Here is a 13,754-nt window from a genome sequence, read left to right as displayed (position 1 = left end):
ACGTAGATTATTTTGAGCTGATAACAGTCAAGGCCCAAAAGACTCAGGAAGAAACTTTGACTTTCCCCCTAAGCGCCTAAAAGAGTTTAGATAGAGACCCTGCTCCAGGAAGAGCACAGTCACCATAGATACCTACAGTATAATATGAACTAAGGGAGGCAGACAGGCAGGAACTTGGCAAAGTCTGTTAAAATTCGTCTCCGTGTCTCATGGTTTCTGGACGGCCCCTCAAACATTTGTTTACTAAACATTTACTCTTTCCATTCTTCCTATGAATTGTCTTCCTTCCCTTTGAAATCCCCAACCCCTGCCTCCTTCTCCTTGGTTCAGGATGACATATATACCTCATTTGGCGTGACTGTCTTTGGAATCTCATGTGGGTTCCTGAATGTAAAAAATTAAGTTTGATTTTCTCTTGTTAATATGTCTTATGTCAATTGGAGTCTCAGACCAGCCAGAAGAAACTTGAAGAATAAAGGACACTTTTTTCCTTTCCAACTGAGATAAACCAAGGGACTCCCTGAGAAGTTGTTTTCCATCCCAGTCCTAAACGGTGCAGGCCAGTTGGCAGCTTTTAAAAGATGGCTTTGCCCTTTTAAGTCACTCTGGCTTCTCTGTCCCGTTTGTATTGAACTAACCAATGCCACTTGTGGACTGTCAGAGACAGTGTACAAATTAAGGCAGAAAAAAAATTGTTCAGGGCATCTGGGTAGCTCAGTCAGTTGGGTGTCCAATTCTTTAAAAAAATTTTTTTAATGTTTATTTATATTTGAGAGCGAGACAGAGCGCAAGTGGTAGAGGGGCAGAGGGAGAGGGAGACACAGAATCTGAAGCAGGCTCCAGGCTCCGAGCTGTCAGCACAGAGCCTGACGTGAGGCTTCAACCCACAGACCCATCATTACCTAAGCCGAAGTTGGACGCTTAACCGACTGAGCCACCCAGGCGTCCCAAGTGTCCAATTGTGGATCTAGGCTCAGGTCATGGGTTCTGGGATCCTGCCCTGCATCGGCTCTGCTCTGGGCATGAAGACTGCTTAAGATTTTCTCTCTCTCTCCCTCTACCCCTTTCCCTCACTCACACTTGCTCTATGAAATGAAACAAAATGCTTTAAAAAATTGTTCATCAAAGCAGATGTGTAATGGGTGAAATGCCCCCAGATCTCCTTCCTGAAAAGATCTATGGAGAAGTTATTCATGAGAAGTAAGTGCAGGGTTTTTTCATGCCTGGACTGCTTCCTTGGAGTCTGTGTCCCTGGATGCTGAATCCACTCATTTCTTCCCGTGGAACATATTGTTCCTTCAACCGCTCTGGAACATTCTTTCTTTCTAGTCAGGGGGTGAAGCCGTGAAGCTGCAGGGATAGTATCTGTTCTCTTCACAGGTGTGACCTGCCTCGCGGCTGTTGTGGTTCATTTTATTACAGTGTAAGAGGCCAAGGCCAGCAGGGGGCCTGCACATCATAAACTGCCTGTGTATGCAGCGCTGTGCATGCCCCTGGCATTCCAGAAATGGAAACTCGGAATGCCAGGAACACCTCTCCTCTCTAATGAGGAAAGATTTCATTGTTCATTGTTCATTTACAACATGGGCACGTGAAAGGAGTTTGGGGTCCCCGAGGCATTTATGGTTTCATTTCTCCTCACCATTTCCCTGGGCCCTGGGAGAGCAGGGGAGGTGGGTCTGACCCAGCTCCTTTGCTGCCTTTTGTTTGATTTGTGAACAGCCTGGCTTGAGCTTGACACGCAAATGCTGACCAAGAGACACCTTAGAACTGCTTTAGCACTCAATCTCAAAGAAGTAGGGGCTCAGTGTGACCTGAGGGCTCTCGAGACTGACGATGAGTTTGGCTTCAGGTCAGGCACTGGGGAGCTGGGCCTCACCCTCTGCAGCCCTGCAGGTGCGTTTCAGGAGTTTGCGGATGGGGGTGCGCTGAGTACATTTTGCTAGCTGTTTCTGCCTCTTTTTTAGGCTGTTCCATGTTAGAACTGCTCGTCCCAAAGTAGGTTAATACTTAAAGCACATGTGTAACTTTCTTACCGAGATCTTAGAAGAGGGTTTTGCTGGAAATAAACAGCTTGGAACCCAGGGCTTTAGCCAGAGAAAGAGTTGCTGATCTTGAAGAATTGTTTGGTGCTACTCAAACCAACCATTCTTTCAAAGACTTTGTATTCCTGTTGTCTTCCTGAAGGCTCAGGGCACCACACCGCTGTTGTCCAGTCAGCGTCTTTGGAGGTGGGGAAGCATCATTTCTCTTCCAAAGGGCTGAGATTGCTGCCCAAATACTCCCAGTTTAGAAATGAGTAGAGCTTCGCTGACCGCTTAGGTCATTTTTCCCTGTGACTAGCTTGAGGTTAGCTGGCCAGAGGGAAAACTGACCCTTCCCTTCCCAGCTGGCTGCCAATAGTCTGGCCCTTCTGACACTCCAGGACCCGGCTGTGAAAGGGAATAGGCCCTGGGGGGTACACAGCTGTATTCTGGGTCTGCCTTTTTCAAGCCCCCTTCCTGTCCCCTACCCCTGTAGGTACCCCAAACTGTACAGTCAGGGACTAAGACAGCTGGGGTGACAGAGCCCCGCCCGGGAGGCTTTACTTCTGGCTGCAGGGGCAGGTCTAATGAGAACAAGGAGGAGGGTGGGATGGAAATGGTGGACTGCTACCCTAATCAGATGTCAAACACGGGCCATTTCACATGAGCAAGACACGAGCTAGAGTTTAGATACAAAGTAAAAATAGCAGATCGGAACAAGCACTTCATAGGTGCTCTGAAAACACACACATCTGTCTCTTTGCGGAGACTGTGGCTTTGAAAAAGGGCAGCAGATAAAGCAAAGGTACATGTTATTGAACAGGGGATGTGGGGAGAATGTCCCTCATGGCGGTCGCTTATCTCTGGGCTGGAAGGTATGTGACCCTTACCAACAGGAGGAAAAACTCCTTTCGAGACTCCAACCTTCCTAGCCAACTGTCACACGTGCCAGAGAGCCGGCCCTCTTCACCTACGAAGTGCTTTCGAAGTTGCCTCCTGACCTGCTCTCTCCTTACTCTCCCTCTGATCGCTCCCGTTCACTATTCAGCCCCACATTACCTCACGCTCCCCCTTCCCCTCCCCAGAGCTGGGTATATCACCACACCCAGGGACCAAAAATGCAGGAGGAGCGAGGAAGCCCGCTCATTCTGCGTGTCGGCACTGAGATGCTGCTAACACACAGGCACCTCCTATTTCGAAAAAGAGAAACATGTTCCATAGCAGTTTGTTGGGACGTGTCAGGCTTGGTGAGATTGGAGAGTGTCTCAAAGTTCTACACAGGCAGCTGCTACTCTACAAAGACAGGAATGTATGGTTCTAGAGTTTTGGTGGTTAAAATTAGAAAATTCCAAACGAAAGCTGAGGAGAAAAAGTAAGATGCCGAGGGGGAGGGAAGTGTGTGGAGAACGCTATCCACGGGCAAAATTCTTCCGTGTTGCTGCGTGATGGTTGCAGAGAGGGAGGTTAATTAAGAGCTCGTCCCCCTGCCAAGACTATCCTCAGTGCCCACTTTTGTCCGAGAAACCCAGGCCATTTCTGGTTTTAGAGCTCTCATCTTGGGTTTCTCAGATTTGCCCCTCTGAGAACTGCCCCAGCAATCACCTTCCGTGAGGACTTTGTTGAAACCTTTGCCCTCAGGGGCTGGGCTGTTACCTTTTGGGAAGGCTGAGCACCAGTGGCTTGTTGCTGCGGCTGGCCTCACTAAGCCAAGGGATCTTGTCAAATTTTGGCACAGAAACCTGGAGGGAAATGGAAAGAGATCGGTTTGCAGAATTTATTGCGTTTGAGCATTGCCATCAAAACCAGGACCAAAGTCGGCTAATGGCAGCTCTACAAATGCCAGCACTTTTCAAAACATTTTTTATGATTTATATTTGAGTCTTTTGAGTCTCCCGTAAAGTCTCCAAGAGTAAATAGTGTTATCTCCACTTTACAGACGAAGAAAATCAGAGCTCAGGCATTATGATTTGCCAAGTCACACAGCTAGTAAGTGGATTCGGGTTTTCTGACTTTGGTGCCCCCTATATCTTGTATTCTACTATCTCTATCCCTTTGCTGTTTTATTACTTCCATCTGTTTATGCATCCTCTGAGAGTTCTACGAAGTCAGCTGAACATCAGCAACCTCCTCTTCAGTCTCCGGCTGTTTTCAGCCACAGTGTCCTCCACCCCAATTCCTTCTAGGCAGCAAAGAGGAGAGAACCACACTTGGAAGCTACAGACAACTGGATGTTAATCTTGACGAACCCGTTTTTCAGCTGTGTGGCTTTGGACGCATCACAACCTCTCTGAGCCTCAATTTTGTCCTCTGTGAGGAGATCTATCATCACTTTACAGGTCAATGCACAAGACACAAAGCTCCAGGAGAGCAGGGATTTTTGTCGTCTTCATTCACTGTTGTATCAGGAGCACCTAATACAGTACCTGTATGTGTCCAGTGAATTCACGGATGCATGGGAAGTCCCTAGTTGAGGGGCTTAGTAACCGGAGCTCAGTAAAAGTAGGCTTTGTAATCTCTCGTTACCAGCCCAGCCTCTACCCCTGGCGTTGTTCGGACGCCAAATCCTGTCTTTCTGTTGGGGACTGGCTTTTTCCTGGACTCTGAGCGGTGCGTCCTCAGAGGGGAGCCGGGAGGTCCTCTGAGCAGCCAGGAGGGGGCAGCAGCGACCTCGCAGTCTCTCTAGCCGGGGAAGGGCGCTCTTGCCGCGGAGGCTGTGGAGGACCCGGAAGCGCTCGGCCGCCGTCGCGACCCCCGGCGCCCCGGATGGGGAAGGAGGCGGGCGGCCGCCCTTCCCGGCCGCGCAGCCCTGGGAATTGCGGGCAGGTGGGTTCCGAGCGGGAGTCCGTGTTTGCGGGCCTCTTTCTCCTCCGCCATCCTCACCGGCGGCGGGCGCGGGAGGCCCCGGAGGGGGAGTGGGGCGCCCCCGGGGACACCTGCCCGACCCCCGGCCCCACGGAGGGGCGTTGCCCTTTCCGGCGCCGCGGATCCTCCAGCCGGGGCGAAGCCGTGAGCTCCTTGGGCCGGGGTCCTTGCTGCAGTGAGAGGGGCTCCCAGGGTGTCTCGTCTCGCTTGTGAAGCAAAACCTAGCGCGGGCTCTATGGAAGAAATAAGGTCGGCAATAAGAATTTTCTTCGCAGACTTGCAGCATGACCCTGGTATTTCTCTTAAATTTTCATTGTGAAAAAGGGGTCGCTGTGTTCGAACCTCCCAAGAGTTTTTCCGTTATAAGTGGAGTGATAACTTTTTAAAGGATGTTACGCTCAGTTAATGGATTAAGAATCTTTGAGTCCTTGGTTTTGGTTGAATGAACCTTGGAGCCCATACCGTTTTGTTTTGTGCAGTTGTCGTTAGACTGGTACCTTCTTTCTTTTCTTTTTTCTTTTTTCTTTTCTTTTCTTTTCTTTTTCTTTCTTTCTTTCTCCCTCTTTCTTTCTTTCTTTCTTCCTTCCTTCCTTCCTTCCTCTCTTTCTTTCCTTCCTTCCTTCCTTCATTCTTCCTTCCTTCCTTCATTCTTCCTTCCTTCCTTCTTTTCTTTCTTTCTTTCTTTCTTTCTTTCGTTCTTTCTTTCGTTCTTTCTTTCGCTCTTTCGTTCTACACATGCCTTTGAGAACTCCGCAAATAAAAGCTCTGGATCCTATCCCTAGAAATTTGCACTAAGTGCAGCTACAAGCATACAGCGACAGGGAGGGCTTTGGGTGAAGCCTCAGGGATATGTGAACCCCTGAGCTAACTGGTTTAGAGGGAGACGTGATGTGAGGCCCAGGCTTTGGGGTCAGACATTGGTTTGAATCTGGCTCCAGTGTTTATCACTGTTAACTTGGGCTAAAGTTACTTTAAGCACTTCGAATCTCGGGTTTTTTCTTGTTTACTAACTAAAGTGGAGCTAATGCTAACTTGAAAGCATGCGGGGATTAAATGAAAGAAGCTCCAGAAGGCACTTGACGCGGAGTAGACACTCAGTACGTACTAGCTACCAGATGTCTGTTATCATCCGTGGGATTATAACTTAAAATCTGAAACAGAGGTTGAATGTCCACGGTTATTAAATGGCCACCGCACACATGTTGCTCAGACTTCTAATAAACTGGGTTGCTTTGACTTTAACCCTATTCTTCCCGGACGGTTCACAGCTTTCCGAGGTTCATGGTGTGTCTTTTTCCAGGAACTTGGCCTAGCCTGGGTTGCCGCCTTTGCAAGCGAGGCAGGTCGGTGCAGTGTCAGCCACCACCCGGCATGGGATTTCCAGAGAGGTCTTATTTCAGAACTTTGTAAGGAACGAGAACCACGTGGACTTCTGCGAGGGAGACTGAGCTGGCCTGAGCTTGAGGGAGAGGATCATGGGGACCCAGCCTGTAGCTGACACTGAGGAGGCCAAGTGGCAGAAGGTCCTGTACGAGCGACAGCCGTTTCCCGATAACTACGTGGACCGGCGTTTCCTGGAAGAGCTCCGGAAAAACATCCACGCCCGGAAGTACCAGTACTGGGCCGTGGTGTTCGAGTCGAGCGTGGTGATACAGCAGCTGTGCAGCGTCTGTGTGTTTGTGGTCATCTGGTGGTATATGGATGAGGGCCTTCTGGCCCCCCAGTGGCTCTTTGGGACCGGCCTGGCCTCTTCACTGATTGGCTATGTTTTGTTCGATCTCATTGACGGAGGTGAAGGACGGAAGAAGAGTGGGCGGACCCGGTGGGCTGACTTGAAGAGCGCCCTGGTTTTCGTTACTTTCACCTACGGTTTTTCCCCAGTGCTGAAGACCCTGACGGAGTCTGTCAGCACTGACACCATCTATGCCATGTCAGTCTTCATGCTTTTGGGCCACCTCATTTTCTTCGACTATGGCGCCAATGCTGCCATTGTATCCAGCACGCTGTCCTTGAACATGGCCATCTTTGCTTCTGTCTGCCTTGCCTCGCGCCTGCCCCGTTCCCTGCATGCCTTCATCATGGTGACTTTTGCCATCCAGATTTTTGCCCTGTGGCCCATGTTGCAGAAGAAACTGAAGGCATGTACTCCCCGTAGCTATGTGGGTGTCACGCTGCTTTTTGCATTTTCAGCCTTGGGAGGCCTGCTGTCCATTAGTGCTGTGGGAGCCATCCTCTTTGCCCTTCTGCTGTTTTCCATCTCTTGTCTCTGCCCTTTCTACCTCATTCGCCTGCAGCTTTTTAAAGAAAACATTCATGGGCCTTGGGATGAGGCTGAAATCAAAGAAGATTTGTCCAGGTTTCTCAGCTGAGTTAGGGACTTCCATTCGGTTCTTAAGGGAAGCTGATAGACTAATCTCCCGGCTCATACAAGATTTGAAGTTAGAATCCCATTCTGGAAGCAACATACTATTGTGGGTAGGGGAACAGAGATCAAAAGAAAAAGCTAACCAAGGGCGTGAGTGGTGAAGGTGTTTTTCTTTCTGTTACTCTGTGGATGAAAAAGCTTTCTGGGACCCTCTTGAATTACTGCCTCATTATTGCTGTAACAAAGGAAGTGATGTGGTTTCTATTAAAAAAATAACAACACATCCATTAAGTTGTCCCATGATTTTTCTGTAAGCAGAAGGCTGACAGAAGGGGCATGAAGAGAATGAAAGTATGTGTGTGTGTTCAAGTCACTTCTCTCCTTTGGTTATCTGGAGCTCGAATCCTAGATGCTGTGACAGTTTGTCGCCTAAGATCACAGAATTGGTTATTTAACCTTACCTCAGAGTTTCTACATAGTTCTTAGTGAGGCACGTGCACACTGCCTGGGACCCGGATGTGATGTGTCGCAATACATAATCAGAATGCTGAGGGAATTCAGAGGCTGGAGGCCAAACTGAATTGGAGAAACTAGGAAATAGTTATTAGAGGAGATGGCATTTGAGCTTGGTCTTGGTGGTTAGATGAGATTTCAGTAAGTAAAAGATGCTTTTAGGGCAAGGTGGCAAAGGCCTTTAGGAATCAGGTCAGTAATATGAGCAAGGCATACAAGTCACACGAGTCATACTTTGTGTGGCTAATGGCAGCTGAAAACTGGATGGAGCTTGGCCCCGACCAGGGAGGGCCATCACTACTCTGCTCCAGCTGAGTGTTTCTAATCAGAATGTAGGCCTGGCTGCAGAGCTGCAGATTTCTGATGACATCTAATGATTTCTAAATGAAGTCTCAGTAGCTGTAATTGTGATTTTTAATGTGAAATCTGACTTGTAAATTCTGCCAAATTTAAATCTGGACAAAAGCCACACTTGCATGCAACATGTGGCTGCCTTTGGGCCACGTCTGTTTTTTAGGACAAGCACAAAAGTGGGAAGGTGTTTCATGGGAGATCAGGGTTCTGGGGGTTTGAGGGAAAGTTGGAAAGGAAGGTTTGAGTAACAAGTAGGGGTGTGAATGTTCAGGAATTTGGGCTTTAACCACAGGTCATTGGGAGCAATCCAGTTTATCTAAGGAGGGAGCAAATGCTTGGATCTTGGGTTATCCAACTGCTCTGTGTTTCAGTTTTTCCATCTGTAAAGTGGGAATGGAAGTATTTACCTCTAGAATTGTGATAATTAGATGAGATGTATGAGTGCTTTGAGGAACTCTGGGCGCGTAGCAGAGGAACGGTAATGTTTGCGGTTACTGCTGTATCAGGTTGATCTCTAGGACGACTTGAAGAGGGACAGAGATGAAGTATAAGATGCATCGGGTGCCTCCCAGAATATCTGGTAACTCATGACATAACTCATTTGGGGCAAGTCCCTGCACCATCCCTTCTCACTAGAAATTAATTTCAAGTCAGAAACTAAGTAATGCTTGTATTTCTCTGAACATAGATTTCTCAAAAAATGTCTTGAATAGGACTGTGAACTAGTGTCTTCAGCTCTTTGGACTGATAAGAACAGTGTTTCATTAGGATGGGTAGTTTTCCTTAGGGCCAATTAGATTGCTTTCCTAGTCCCAAGGACACTGGCCAGAGGGGAGAGAAGGATCTTGGAAACTGACTTGTGGAGCTCAAAGCATCGATCCTGCATTGGGTGTGGCCATTTCACCCCTCGTGAGTGGGCAGAACTGGCTCATAGTTACTGTATAGTTCACATCAGGAACAGAGCAACAGTGGTCGGAGGTAGTAAAGAATTGTATATGATTGTGCTTTTTTTTTTTTAGTGTTTTAATACATTTGCCCTATTTGAATAGGTATGTGATTATCAGCTTTAGGGAACTCACGTAAGCAGCAACATCTGTGTCAATGGGCAGAAAGTTCCCCAAATTTGAGCCACTTGCAAAAACAGTTTCAGTGGGACGAATTAATGTGCCTGTGCTGTCATTTTTCAGCTCTTCTCTGTCACACTGTGTATAGTATTTGGAGCCCCCCCCAAGACCTGACCATATTTGGTTTGGTGGTTGTAGAAGCTTGGTGTGGAAATGGGAGGGGGACAGAGAGTTGAGGGTTGGATGATGTAGAGTGGGGCTGCCAACTCAGTTCAGGTGGAAAGATGGTGAGAAGGATATTCCAACCAGAGTGAACAGTATGTTCAAAGTGCACGGGGACCTGATTTATCCTGGCAGTGGACAGAAGCACAGGATAGATGGGCTGCAGGCAGAGGGTATGGGGTCTGAGAGTGCTGAGTACTTTGAATTCTCGTATCCTGTAGTCAGTGTCAATGTAAATTGAGGTTTTGAAAAGGGAGACAAGATTTCCACCACACACACTTTCATGAGTGTGTATATCTACGTATGTGCATATATATGTATATATATAAATACAATTCTGGCACCAGTTTTCGGGCTGAGCCTGGGGAGCTCTGTGGCAATAGTGAAGAGTGAACGTCTGGACTAAGGGTGTGAGGCCGATGGGTGTGGAGATGAGAGGCCTGATTAGAGAGGCTGTCAGAGAACTTGGTAGACTCATGTTGGGAAATGGAAGGGACTGGAGGATGACCGGCTTCTGCCTTGAGTGGATTTGTGTACCATGAAAAGACAGAAGTGAGAACAGGTTTGGAGGTGAAGTAGATAAGAAAATAAGAATGGGACACATAAAGTTTGAGGTGCCTGAGATGGTGCACTCAGGCTAAGTGTTCCAATTGTAGTATCTGGAGGACGTCGGTTCTAAATTCCGGGCGTAATCTGGAAGGGTATTGAGATCTAAACAGAATCTAGTGCTTTTGCACTTGGAATTCTTTGTACAGAATTGGTTGCCTCATAACCAGGAACATAGTGGAATTAGAAATGGATCACAGAAAGATAATTAAAAAATCAAAATGGTAAGAACCAAAGGGAAAGACTGGCCCTATGAAAACAGATTAGAGAATAGAACACCACAGCCCGGAAGGAAGGCTCAACAGAGATACAACATCATCACCTATAAAACTATAAAGGGTCGAAGTGAATCTTGATTTGTTTACCAAGTCATGAGTTACAAAAGACACCCTTTGAAATTTGAGCAAGGCAAGTTTAAGACAAATGAAAATACAATTTTATACACTTTCTGCAGTAACTCCAAGAAGTTTCACAGACCGAGAATGTAAATGGATTCCAAAAAGTTTTGGGGTAAAATGCAAATAAAAAAGCCGTAAATATTTTGTAAGAAAATGTTAAGAAACTCCAAGCTTTTAAGTGGTACTAAGAGCTCACTGCGGGATGATGAGGCTTACTTACGGCACGCTGCTTTGAGTTACTGCTGGCGGCATAGGGAGGCAGGCCCAGATAATGATTGGTATGACCTGTGTGACAGTTGTTGGGAAAGTTACTCATCACTTAAGTAACGTGATGCGGTCAGTCTCTGAAATTTAAACAACACAAAGCGTGCAAGCAGAATGTTAATGATTTAGACTTTTAGAGAATACTATGATGTGTGTGTGGGAAGGGAAGGGGGAAATGGAAGGAAAAGGCATTACAGTAGCATTGGAATTAAAATCCCAAACAAAATCTCGTTTGTGTAGGAAACTGTCAGCCCTCCTCACTCTGCACCCCTTCCTCCCGGCTCTGCTTCCTGTCAATCTTCCTTTCAGTAGATATGCTGGACAGTGGGTGGTGGTGGTAAGTGAGGGCAAAGAAGGAGGAATGGGGAGGCAGCTTTGCCTGTCCTTCCAAAATGGTGCCAGGGATTGTAGTTGGGAATGGAAGGGATCAGGGAGAGGTAGAGCTGTAGAGCAGCAGGTGTGCTTTGTTTTGTGGCCTGATGTGGCTTCTGGGTGATTGGCAGGCAGCTAGAAGGCTGTGCAGGGATCTGAGGACAGCAGCACATTGGTTCTGTGTGGTGGCCAGATTGGTGTCAGTGGGATGCCTGCATGCTGTGTCGGTACTATAAACTTTTGAGTGAGGCTTTGGGCAGCTGGCTTAAATTGTGGATATAAGAATCCATGCTGAGCATTTTCAAGGAAGCATGGAGCCATTAAACATCTTCTAAGCCAAAGGCCCAAGGTCAAGAAAAACAAAAGCCAGCAGAGGGCATCAGTCACACAATTTTACAATATTTCAAACCCATCGAACGCAGGGAAACAGGGCTGGAACACAGTGCCGTCCTGTGGAAGTTATCGATACTCCTTTTTGTGATGAAATTCAACAAAGTCTTGGAATTCTTGATGAGTTGTGGTTTGAGAAATAACCACACCGTTTGAAGTCCCCATAAATTCAGGACACAAATAGTACATTGGGATTTGATAAATTATAATTGCTGCATTTTCAAGCACCCAGTGTGTACCAGGCACTGTGTTAGGCACTTTATATACACTATCTTATTTACTTCTTATAACAATCCTGTAATTCAGGTATTATTTTCATTTTACAGTTGAGGTGACTGAGACTCATAGTGAGTCAGGAACTTGCCTCATGCTGTATTGCCAGTTTGGGCTGATGGTTTGCTTTTCTGACAGCCGAACTGGATCCAGGGCCAAAGGCTGACTGGTAAGCAGTTGCTTTTAATGCTTTCTCATATCCCTCATTATCTCTTTTATCCCTTATTCCTACCCCCAACATCTAGCAAAATATTTATTGTCCACCCAGGCTGATCTCTAGTCTCTACCATTCACATTTTATGATGTTTGGCCTCAGGAATTTATTCATTCAGCAAATATTCATTGAGCACTAACTATAGGACATAGTGTTCCATATATTTGAAATATGTCTATGAACAAAGTGGACAAAGTTCTTTGACCTAGTAGAGCTTACCTTCTAGCAGGAGGAGACAGACAACATAAGTGGAAGTAAACGCTATGGGAAAAAAGAAAAAAAGTAGCAATGATATTAAATAAGGGGGTCAGGGTAGGTCTCATGGAAAAAGGAGCATTTGACCAAAGACTTGAAGGAGGTAAATGAATAATCCAGATTTCCCAGGGGGAAACCATTCTAGGCAGAGGCAAGAGCTGCTGTAAAAGTCCAAGCAGAAGACCCCAAACTGCCTGGCATGTTTGGGGTGTCGCAAGAAGTGGCTGAAGTGACCAAGGAGAACAGAAGATGAGGCCAAAGAGGTTATGTGGGAGCTGGATCATGTGTGACATTACAGGCTATTAGAAGGACTCTGGCTTTTACTCTGAGATGGGAGCCATTAGAGGGGCTTGGAGAAAAAGAGGGGCATGATTTGACATACCCTTTGAAAGGCTCATTGTAGTTGCTGTGGGGCAAGACCAGAGCAGAAAAAAGCATTCAGAAAAAAAAAAAAAAAAAAAAAGAAAGAAAAAAAAAAAGCATTCAGAAGCTCTTGTGATAATCCAAGCAGGGAATGATGGTGTTCAGAACAGAGTGATAGCAGAAGTGGTGGAAAATAGTCACATTCTGGATATAATTTGAAAGTTTAGTCAAGGGCTTCTTGACATATCAGACGTGGGATATGAAAACAAGAGAAGAATCACAAATGACTCTTCAGGGTTTTGACCTGAGCAAATTGAAAGATAGAGATGCCATCAATTGAGTTGGGTGCAAAGGGGATATAGGTGGAGATTTGGGGGAAGAAAATCAGTTTGAGGCATATAGGCTATGAAATGCTTTGTGGATATCCGGGCTGAAATGTTGAGCAGGGGGTCAGAGAGGGGAGTTAGGATTTTAGGAGCAATGTATGGGATGGGAATGTAAATTTGGTAATCACTGGTGTTTAAATGGTATGAGACTGGATGAGATCATCCAAGAAGTTGATATAAACCAAGAGGACGGAGAACTCCAAATTAAAAGGTTGGAGAGAAGAAGAAGCAAAAAGATTTGGAAGGCACGGCCATTGAGGCAGGAGGAAAATCAAGAGTTGGGAGTTCTGGGAACCAAGTGCAGAGGACTCGGGATGGGGGGAGGTGGTCAACTGTGATCAGATGAAAATCTGGTAAATCAGGGGAGCCTGGGTGCTTCAGTTGGTTAAGCGTCTGACTCTTGATTTCGACTCAGGTCACGATACCACAGTTCGTGAGATTGAGCCCTGCGTTCGCATTTGTGGGTTCTCTCTCTCCCTCTCTCTCAGCTCCTCTTCCTCTTGTGTTCTTTCTCTCAAAATAAATAAATAAAAAAAGAAAGAAAATCTGGTAAATCAAGTAAGATAAGGGCTGAGAATTTACAGTTGGATTCAGCGAGGAAGCAGCCATTGGTATCCTTGAACAGTTTTTGGTGGAGTGGGGGGCATAAGAACCTATTTCGGGTGGGGTTAAGTGAGAAAGGAGAAGGAGAGTTGCAGAGGCAAGTATAGGCAACTTTCTGGAAGTTTTGCTTCAAAGGGGAGCCAGGAAACCAGACAAATTGAAAGCAAGAGGTGAGGACAAGAAACTTTGTTTCCGGGGGAAAGACGGGGGGGGGGGGGGGGGGGGG

At 46.7% G+C, this 13,754-nt stretch overlaps 2 protein-coding genes across 6 annotated transcripts in view; one reads left to right on the top strand and one right to left on the bottom strand.

The window, feature by feature from the left end:
- Positions 1-13,754, bottom strand: part of CF1H1orf105 (chromosome F1 C1orf105 homolog) — a 55,988-nt gene that overhangs the window by 38,001 nt on the left and 4,233 nt on the right. For 2 of the 3 annotated variants that reach the window (XM_049633961.1, XM_049633962.1), the window contains exon 2: positions 3,678-3,763. The exons of the other annotated variant lie outside the window; for it this stretch is intronic. In XM_049633961.1, the coding sequence (XP_049489918.1) occupies positions 3,678-3,763 (86 nt within the window). The remainder of the gene's footprint in view (positions 1-3,677; positions 3,764-13,754) is intronic. 3 annotated transcript variants of the gene reach the window in all.
- PIGC (phosphatidylinositol glycan anchor biosynthesis class C) lies at positions 4,751-7,538 on the top strand. 3 transcript variants are annotated; one of them, XM_049633958.1, is made up of 2 exons: positions 4,751-4,847; positions 6,187-7,538. In XM_049633958.1, exon 2 carries the CDS (start codon positions 6,362-6,364, stop codon positions 7,253-7,255), a length of 894 nt encoding a protein of 297 aa, XP_049489915.1. In that variant the 5' UTR covers positions 4,751-4,847; positions 6,187-6,361; the 3' UTR covers positions 7,256-7,538. The 3 variants fall into 3 exon arrangements, with proteins under 3 accessions (XP_049489915.1, XP_049489917.1, XP_049489916.1); XM_049633960.1 differs by lacking the exon at positions 4,751-4,847 and adding an exon at positions 4,868-5,135; XM_049633959.1 differs by lacking the exon at positions 4,751-4,847 and adding an exon at positions 4,868-5,179.

This window comes from Panthera uncia, chromosome F1 (assembly GCF_023721935.1).
Source record: "Panthera uncia isolate 11264 chromosome F1, Puncia_PCG_1.0, whole genome shotgun sequence".
Classification (NCBI taxonomy): Eukaryota; Metazoa; Chordata; class Mammalia; order Carnivora; family Felidae; genus Panthera; species Panthera uncia.
This window is presented reverse-complemented; position numbering and strand designations above follow the sequence as displayed.

Coding starts and splice junctions, on each gene's coding strand:
- PIGC (XM_049633958.1), top strand. CDS start 6,362: ATGGGGACCCAGCCTGTAGCTGACACTGAGGAGGCCAAGTGGCAGAAG.